The following is a 10,030-nucleotide window of genomic DNA, read 5'->3' as shown; positions in this document are numbered from 1 at the left end:
ATGATGTGTGACGGGATACGGAGATTTAAAACTTCTCGGTGTTATGTTGTGTTATGGCGCCATCGACGGGCGGGCGACCATATTTCCGAGCTTTATGCATGATTTGTATTTTGACAAGTAAACATTTTGATAATATGGAAATGCATTTACTTTTCTCGTATCTCTCTATTTCGATTACGACTCGCATTTGTATACTATATTTTACGCTTTGCATACTCGCACATATTTCGTACCGACCCCTTTCTTCGTGGGCCGCGTTTCACGCCCGCAGTACGTACGCGATTCGGTGATCCACCCGTTTGGGACACCCTCGCTGTTTGGAGTGCTCCTTATTCCGGAGCCACATTTTGGTATATATTCGTTCGTTGCATTTATATATACCGGTTCGGTACGGCGGGCCCCGTCTCGTCATATGATTACGTTTGTCCGTTTAGAGGTACGTGGACATGTATGTGGGTTATGCCCATTACGTACGATTGTGTTTGTATATTATTTGTTCGGGGGCGATCCCATTCGCGCGTGGCGACCTCGTCGGCTTGCATTTGTATATGTTTTGGGCCGTTGGGCCATTTGATAGCCTTGCTTAAAACTTCGATATATATATGGTTGGGTTTGAGATGTGTTTGAGACAGTTTGATATAATTTGAGTCAGTGTTTGATATTTGCGTCCGTATAAGCTATCTGTATGTGATTCGGACTAATGATTGTGTTTGGGTGCCCAGCTCGGGCACTAGTCACGGCCTACGGGGTTGGATCGTGACACACATATCCTATACCTCACTTACAAATTCAATTGTTATCGAAATTCGGGGTAAACAGTTTGGCGCCCACCGTGGGGCTAGGATAATAGTGGTTTTTTAATCTTTGCTTCTTCCTTCTTTCACCATTGATTGAGGAATTTGCTATTCTCCGCAAAAAACGGACAAAATGGCAAACAACGGATAGTCTGGTCATGTCAACAACAACGAAATTGTGGCTGAAAACGAGAACAACAGTGGGTTACGAAACCCACCGGCGGATCCAGCCGACCCCAATGCCGTGAACTCGAGAGAGGGCCTCGATTGGCAGAATACTGTCAACCAGGAGAACGCCGCCCTTCTGGCCACCGATCCCCTGAATACTCGTAACTCAATTACTTTGTCCCGGGTTTAAGGCCGGAAAACATCGAATACTCCTGATGAGATTAACTTATGTTTAATATTTGAAATGTTGCAGGAACAAGGGACTGCCATAGCCGAACAAGGGATTGCAATAGCTCAGTTGCAGAGCAAAAACGACAAGGCAGCCCCTGTAAGGTCAAAAGGAGTCACTGAACCAAGGAGGGATGAAACACGAAAAGTCGAGAGTAACGGATCCGGAGCCGGATAGTCCATCGAAGTTCTGAAGATGCTCGAAACCTTGGCAAAGCGGGTAGATTCAACAGAGAAGAGGGTGAAAACGTATAATTCTCGGGTGGATCAAATCCCGGGGGCTCTGCCTATTCTAAAAGGGCCAGATTCAAAAAGGTACATTCAAAGGCCTTTCCCTCCAAGTGTGGCTCCGAAGTTGATCCCGAAGAGGTTCAAAATGCCGGATATCCAGAAATATAACGGCACAACGGACCCACAGGAGCACGTGACTTCGTACACCTATGCCATTAAAGGTAATGACGTCGAAGAGGATGAAATTGAGTCCGCGTTGTTGAAAAAGTTTGGGAAAACTCTATCGAAAGGAGCATTGACCTGGTACGACCATCTGCCCGAGCATTCAATCACTTCTTTTGAGATGCTAGCGGATGTGTTCATAAAAGCCCATGCCAGAGCTAAAAAGGTGCAGGCCCGGAAAACGGACATCTTCCGTATAGCCCAAAGGGATGATGAGTTGTTACGAGAATTTGTGAACCGCTTCCAAAGAGATCAGATGGAGCTCCCTCCGGTTCCGGAGGAATGGGATGCACAAGATTTTACCAAAGGTCTTAATCCTCGGAGCTCGACAGCCTCATTCAAACTGAAAGAGAATTTGCTGGAGTGTGAGGCTGTGACCTGGGCAGCTGTTTATAAGAGGTACGAATCAAAGATTCGGGTAGAGGATGACCAACTCGAGCATCCCCCGGGACCCATAAATATAATCAAAAGCTCTGAAAGGTCGAGAAAAGTTTACAAGCCGGAGGCGCGATCATTAAGGGAAAGATACCAGCCATACTCTCATTCCGAAAAATCGAGCTTCAGATCGGAAAGATCAAAGGTTGGCCCTAGTCAACTCTCTGGTCGGGGTGATAAACCAGCTGAGCGCCGGTCGAACAGTCGAGGTCTATCATTTAGAAGCGATGCCGGGAGTTCGGCTAGCAACAAAGACTTACCAAGGATATCGGAGTACAACTTCAACATCAATACTTCGGATCTAGTCTCGGCTAATGGCCGTATCGCAGAAGCAAGATGGCCGAGACCACTAAGATCAGACCCGGGTCAACGGGATCCAAGCGTGATGTATGAGTATCATGGAACCCATTAGCACAGAACTGAGGACTGTCGCTAACTAAGAGAGGAGGTGGCTCGCTTATTGAAGAATGGCCACCTTTGAGAATTCCTGAGCGAACGAGCTAAAAGCCACTACAAGGAAAGGGAATCTCACAAACGAGTGGAACCTCAGCATGTAATCAATATGATAATAGGGGGAACAGATGCTCCTCGAGAGCCGGTGATGAAACGAACGAAGGTTTCCATTGTGCGTGAGAAGCGAAGCTTGGATTACGTACCCGAGGGTTCCATCTCCTTCAGCAACGAGGATGCAGAAGGCATCATTCAACCGCATAATGATGCATTGGTAATTTCTATTCTTATTTTTAAATCACAAGTTAAACGTATTTTGATTGACCCAGGTAGCTCGGCCAACATCATCCCGTGGAGAGTGGTTGAACAGCTAAGGCTACTCGACCAGATCGTGCCAGTCGCCCGAGTACTCAGTTGGTTCAATATGGCGAGTGAAACCACGAAGGGGGAGATTTCTTTGCCGGTCAACATTGACGGCACCATTCTACAAACGGTGTTCTATGTCATCGAAGGAAATATGAAGTATAATGCTTTGCTGGGTAGACCGTGGATTCATAGCATGAGAGCAGTACCATCGACACTACATCAGTTGCTGAAATTTCTGACACCGGAGGGGATAAAAACCATCCGAGGTGAACAACCCGCTGTAAGGGAAATGTTCGCTGTCGAGGAAACACCACTCTTCCCCAAAAAATCGGATCAAAGAGATGATGAATCAATCGGAGGCAAGGACACCAAATAGCAACTAAAGGGTACGGGTTCGACAGCAGAGCAGAAGGGGTCGGACCCGATGGATGAAGAGGACGATTTTGGCATACCCCGATTGTTCGCATTACCGGATGACTCCGATGCAACCAAATCTACCGTGGAGGAGCTGGAGCAAGTCATCTTGTTCAAATATCTACCAGATAGAAAGGTATACCTGGGCACGGGGTTAACCTCGGAGCTCAAGAACAAGCTAATTAAATTTCTTCAAGCTAATGTCGATTGTTTCGCATGGTCCCATATAGACATGACAGGTGTGCCACCGGAGGTGATGACTCATAAGCTCAGACTTGACGGGAGATATTCCCCGGTGAAGTAGAAAAGGAGGCCCATGACAGAACCAAAACACGCTTACGTAAAGGATGAGGTAACAAAGCTTTTAAAAATAGGCTCTATCCGGGAGGTAAAATACCCGGATCAAGCAAGCGAATGTGTAGTGGTTGTGCCGAAGAAAGGTAATAAATTTAGAATGTGTGTTGATTATAAGGATTTGAACAAAGCATGCCCAAAGGATTCATTTCCGATGCCTCACATCGATCGAATGATTGATGCAATGGCCGGGCATGAGATATTAAGTTTTCTCGATGCTTGCTCTGGGTACAACCAAATCAGGATGCACCCGGAGGATCAAGAGAAAACATCCTTCATTACCCGATACGGGACTTACTTCAGTTACAATGTCATTGCCCTGATTAAAAAAATGCCGGTGCAACGTACCAACGCCTAGTTAATGGAATATTCGAAGAACAAATAGGGAAAACAATGGAAGTTTATATTGATGACATGGTGGTCGAGTCCACGACAACGAGAGGACCGTTTAAAACATTTCTGAAAACCTTTGATGTACTCCGCAAATACAACATGAAAGCTTAACCCGAAAAAATGTGCCTTCGGTGTCCGATCTGGAAAATTTTTGGGTTTCATGGTGTCGAACCGGGAAATTGAAATTAACCCGGATAAGATCAAAGTCATCGAGGATATTGAGGTGGTGAATAACATCAAAGGAGTGCAGAGGCTCACCGGAAGGATAGCGGCACTGAGCCGTTTCATTTCAAGGTCTTCGGATAAAAGTCACCATTTCTTCTCATTAGTGAGGAAGAAGAATGACTTCGATTGGACAGTTGGAATGCCAGAAAGCTTTGCGGGAGTTAAAAAGATACTTATCAAGTCCTCCTTTGTTGCACACACCGAAGGCAGATGAACAGTTATTCCTATACCTTGCCGTATCCGAGATAGCGGTAAGCAGTATTTTAGTCCGAGAAGAAGCAGATACGCAATTTCCAATACATAATATGAGTAGAACTCTAGGGGATGCGGAGACTCGTTATTCCCACTTCGAAAAGTTGGCTTTGGCATTGGTAAGTGCTTCAAGAAAGCTGAAACCTTACTTTCAATGCCATCCGATATGCGTAGTAACTACTTAGCCGCTGAAGAATGTCATGCATAAATCGAAATTATCGGGTAGATTGACCAAATGGGCTATAGAGATTAGCGGATATGACATCGAATATAAGCCTAGGACGACCATTAAGTCTCAAATCTTGGCCGATTTTGTGGCAGATTTTACCCCAGCCATGATTCCCGAGGTCGAAAAAGAATTATTGCTGACCTCGGGAAAGGCTTCGGGTATCTGATCTCTAAACACGGACGGGGCCTCGAACCTAAAGGGTTCTGGGCTGGGCATCGTCCTTAAAACCCCCACCGGGGATGCCATTAGGCAGTCGATTAGAACTATCAACTTGACTAACAATGAAGTCGAGTATGAGGCTATGATTGCAGGTTTGGAGTTAGCCCAGAGTCTGGGGGCCGAAATAATCGAAGCAAAATGCGACTCTCTCTTGGTCATTAACCAAGTGAATGGCGTCTTTGAGGTTAAGGATGAACGAATGCAAAGATATTTGGAGCTGCACCGGTTTAAAGAGTGGACGATGCAGCATGTACCCAGGGAGCAGAATAATGAAGCCGATGCACTGGCCGATTTGGGCTCTTCAATCGAAGGGGAGGAAATCAACCCCGGTACCATAGTGCAGTTGATGAATTCGGCGGTTGAAAACAGGCATGCTGAGATAAACACGATGGGTCTAACTTGGGATTGGCGCAACAAATACATCGACTACTTACAAGATGGAAAGCTCCCGAGTGACCCAAAAGAATCACGATCACTGAGGACCAAAGTAGCGCAGTTCTGCTTAATAGACGGTCAATTGTATCCGCGGTCTTTCTTCGGACCCCTGGCCAAGTGTTTGGGTCTCAGAGAAACCGATTATGTGATCAAAGAAGTCCACGAGGGTATCTGCGGTAATCACTCTGGTGCAGAAGCCTTGGTTCAAAAAATTATCAAAGCCGGTTATTACTGGAACCGGATGGAGGAGGACTGGAAGAATTTTGTCCGAAAATGCGATGGGTATCAAAGGCATGCCCCGATGATCCATCAGCCCGAGGAGTTGCTACACCCGGTGATCTCACCTTGGCCTTTCATGAAGTGGGGAATGGACATCGTTGGTCCTTTTCCATGAGCACCAGGTAAGGCCCGTTTCATTTTGTTTATAACTGACTATTTCTCCAAATGGGTTGAAGCGCAAGCCTTCGAAAAGATTAGAGAAAAGTAGGTTATTGACTTCATATGGGACTATATTATCTGTCGTTTCGGCATCCCGGCCGAAATAACTTGTGATAACGACCCTCAGTTTGTAGGCAGCAAGGTCAATAATTTCCTCAAGGGTTGAAGATCAAGAAAATTATATCAACTCCGTATCACCCAAGTGCAAACGGACAGGCGAAATCCACGAACAAAATAATAATTCAAAATCTAAAGAAAAGACTTGAAACATCAAAGCATCAATGGAGGGAGGTGCTACCGGAGGTATTATGGGCTTACAGAACTACATCAAAATCAAGCACGGGGGAAACGCTTTTCTCATTGGTGTATGGGGCCGAAGCTCTCATCCTAGTAGAAGTTGGCGAACCGAGCCTCCGATTCAAATACGCCACCGGTGGATCAAACGAGGAGGCCATGGCCATAAAACTCGACCTCGCGGACGAACTACGCGAAAATGCATTGGTCCGTATTGCGGCTCAGAAACAGAGAATGGAAAGGTACTACAACCGGAGGGCCAATTTTTGACATTTTCAAGTTGGGGACTTAGTGCTTCGGAAAGTTACTTTGAACACCAAAAATCCCAATGACGGAAAGTTGGGTCCAAACTGGGAAGGGCCATACAAGATAACAGGAATATCGGTTAAAGGGTCGTACCAGCTGGAATCTATGGACGGACAACAGTTGCGCAATAACTGGAATGTGGCTCATTTGAAGAGATACTCTTTGCTAAGGTATGGATGTCTACCTTTGTGATCATTTTTTATTATTAATCTGTCTTCTTTTTTGTAGAAAGTCGAGTACCGGATGAAGTTAGGTCTGAAAACACGTGTTGCAATCATTTTCTTAGTACTGTTTTGTCCCGAAGTGGGTTTTCCGGTAAGGTTTTTAATGAGGCAACAAGTACAACGTGTTATTTGGTGAAAGCGAGTCAAAGTACCCGGGAATTCGGGGTATACCCCTCGAGTGGGGACTTGATAGTGCTTACCCGATCATGCAGCTCGGATAAACACTAGGGGACTATCATACCCACATCAAGACTTACCCCGGAAAGTTAGAATTGAGTTCAGTTCAACAAAGCAGATGAACACTATTAAGTGCTACCCCAGAGAAGTCCTTAAAATTTTATATTTCCCATCTTTGTCTAATCCCAGACCTTCTGTGTTAGGTTTCGATATAAGGACCAAACGATCAGAGCGAATCGTGTCCATTTAGCATTTGCTACGGTAAAAGCAGAAGGAAACAGATGAAGTCTTTATATTATGTACGTGCAAATACTTGCAATATAAAGAAAATTATGAAAAGTACATCTCGGACGTGTCTTCTTATTAAATACCCTACACCGGGGACTACTGTCGAAACTCGGCATCATTTTAAAAAAAATATAATACACCGGGGACTACCGTCGAAATTCGACAAAGGCAACAAGGTCGCGTTGAACCAAGCCAAAATCTTTTAACACCCTCGAATGGGGACTGCCATATCAAAATTTGACAAGGCAGGGATTCAGGTCTCTGAACTTAATCTATGATAAGCAAACAGTCAGAAATATATCGGCCCTGTAATGGCTAACGTGATTCGGAGACGTCTGAATTCACAAAGAATAAATAGGTCCCGCGGGAAAATCACTCGATCAAATCCTCGGATAAAAAGGTACCGAATGAAGAGGAAAGCCAATCCTCAGGCACAATCTGGAAAAAATGGCTCCGAACCTTTTAACGGAATAAGCAATTAAGGCAAATGTCATAGCAAGCATTTGAATAAAAATAATGAAGAGAGTCAAGAGGAAAATGCTCATTTTATATACGAGGGTTTTTACATTTTCCATAAAATCAAAAGCAAAAACAAGTCAAAAGACGGACAAAATAAAGGCTAATGCAGGCCATGGTCTACCCGGTACGACTGGAGCCGGAGTTTTCGAAAATCGTTCTCTCAGAATCTTCAGACTCGGGTTTAAGGGCTTTCTTAGCCTCCTCCTCGATTGTTCTGGCTTCGAGTATCAGAGCCGGAAGGTCCCCTAATCCTTGTTGAGCCTTCTCAAGGGTAGCCCTCCGGGACTTCCACCATTCATATTCAACCGCAATCGTGGTACGGGCCTCAGCAGCCTCCACGTCCTTAAGAGACTCTTCTAAGTCGGCCTCAGCTTTGGCCAATTTAGCCACCAATTTCGATCTCTCTTCGTCAAGAATCCTTTGAACTTGAGTAGTCGACTCAAGCTCGGCCTTAAGAATGTTATTGGCCTCGGCTGCCTCCTCGAATTTGCTTTTGAGCCCGTCGCAAATCCGGGCCCGATCCTCGACTTTCTGTTCCATTACCCTCAACTTCTCCTTGTCCGTAGCATTTTCGGATTCAAGCAGCCTATGTCTCTTGGCCATCTTCACGGCATCAGTCTTGACCGAATCAAGCTCACTTCGGAGTTAAGAGATAGTGGCCTCGAGTTCACCGAGCCTCGAAGAAAAACGAGCATTGTCTTGGCTAAGGCCGACCTTGTTCGCTTCCAGAAGCTGGTTCTTTTCAACCATTCCGGCCAACTCAGCCTTCAGAAGAAAATTTTTGGCTTTCATCGCTTCAAGCTCGGGTTGAAGGTTGGAAAGGGCAGCAACCCGATTAAATTGATCTTCTTTTTCTTGCAAATGGTGCTGGAACTTCTCCGTTTCACAACCTTGGGCATCCAACTGGCCCTTTAAATCATCAACCTCTTGCTGAGCACAGATAAAGGCCTCATTGACGAGCATAACACTCTGTAGAAAAAATAAATAAAGTTAAACTTGGATAAAGCTGAAGCTAAGGTTCATATTGAATTATGTAAAGATTGGAAAATAAGCTTACCCGGTTACCCGCATGCATACCCTTGTTAATGAGGCATTGCCAGGGGGCTCTGGTCATCTTTCTCTTATCCGAGTCCGAAATGAGAGGCCTCAGATAGCTTGCTACTCCCATCGGACGGGACAAAAAGCTGCAATCCTCAGGGACGGTGACCATGGCCGATCTTGTTCTTCTCGGTTCCACGCTCGGGGCCGGGAAGACACGTACTAGGCTATCCCATGAACCAGTTTTGGTGGCCCGGCTAGTTGCCCTCGTGACCCTAGGGATAGGCAGATGTCCGAAACCGGCAGCTTCCCCGGTTGCAGGTGGTATACTCGAGAACATGTCATCAAGATTATCCGACCTCGACGCAGGAGAAGTTGGAGCAACCCTAGCGGACTCGGTAGAAGCGGGTGCCTTAGATGTAGTAGCTAGGCCACCACCGGGCAGTGGGCTGATATCCATTGGAGCCTCGGTATCAGGGACCGACTCTGCTCTTTGTTCGGCCGCATTGAAGCTAGCCGGATCTTATCCGCCTTTGCAGGAGTCTCTTCGGACGAAGCGTCACCCGATATGTCAACGAATCGACCGACCTTAGAGGAATTGGATAAAGAACTTCTTCCCCACCTGTGTGCAAAGCCGGAGCTGAAGGTCCATCCTCAGCTGTAGAAAAAGAGGGAATGGTGACTTCATCCTCCGGAACAGAGGCGACTGAGGGGGCTACACCGACCCTTCAAAGAGAAAGTCGGGCTCTGGTTCATCCCTCAGAGTCCGGACAGCGCTCCTTTCCCTTTTCTTCGGTTTCTGTCCTTTATTCGAGGGCTTTCTTCGCCTCTTATTGGCAGCAGCAATGAGCCGAGATGTCCTTACTGAATCGAATTCAGGAACCGCTGTAGCAGGCTCGGTTGTTGGTTCTGGTTTCGGCTCCACCGAACCCCTGGGTAAACATGAATACCGAAGGGGTTATTAAAGGAAAAGGAAAAAGAAAAGAAAAAAGGGGAAGATACAATATATACCAAATCAAGGAGAACATTACCGTGATTTTGGGCAACCCATCGGCCACGCGACAGGATAGAAAAAGAAAAGGTGGTCTGAATAAATCAATGAAGTGAATTTTTCAAAAACATGATCAGAAAAATGAGAAAAATGGAGTTTTTGCCCCCCATGTCCGTCGTTCGTGAGTGTATTGGCCGATAATTGCTCCAACCTATTCGGTCATGTTCCGGACGGCCGGAGGTATCCACGCTGTCAGGACTGATATAAAAAAAAGGAGGGGGGGGGGGGGGGGGGGGGGGGGGGGGGGGGGCGAAATCACGTGAATACAAGGGAGTAAAGT

At 46.1% G+C, this 10,030-nt stretch overlaps 1 protein-coding gene across 1 annotated transcript; it reads left to right on the top strand.

Moving 5' to 3' along the window:
• The first annotated feature begins 1,386 nt into the window (after positions 1–1,386).
• On the top strand, positions 1,387–2,490 carry LOC132049038 (uncharacterized). The gene has a single exon (XM_059439708.1). It carries the CDS (start codon positions 1,387–1,389, stop codon positions 2,488–2,490), a length of 1,104 nt encoding a protein of 367 aa, XP_059295691.1.
• Positions 2,491–10,030: the final 7,540 nt, after the last annotated feature.

The sequence above is a fragment of the Lycium ferocissimum genome, chromosome 3 (genome assembly GCF_029784015.1).
Source record: "Lycium ferocissimum isolate CSIRO_LF1 chromosome 3, AGI_CSIRO_Lferr_CH_V1, whole genome shotgun sequence".
NCBI lineage: Eukaryota > Viridiplantae > Streptophyta > Magnoliopsida > Solanales > Solanaceae > Lycium > Lycium ferocissimum.
This window is presented reverse-complemented; position numbering and strand designations above follow the sequence as displayed.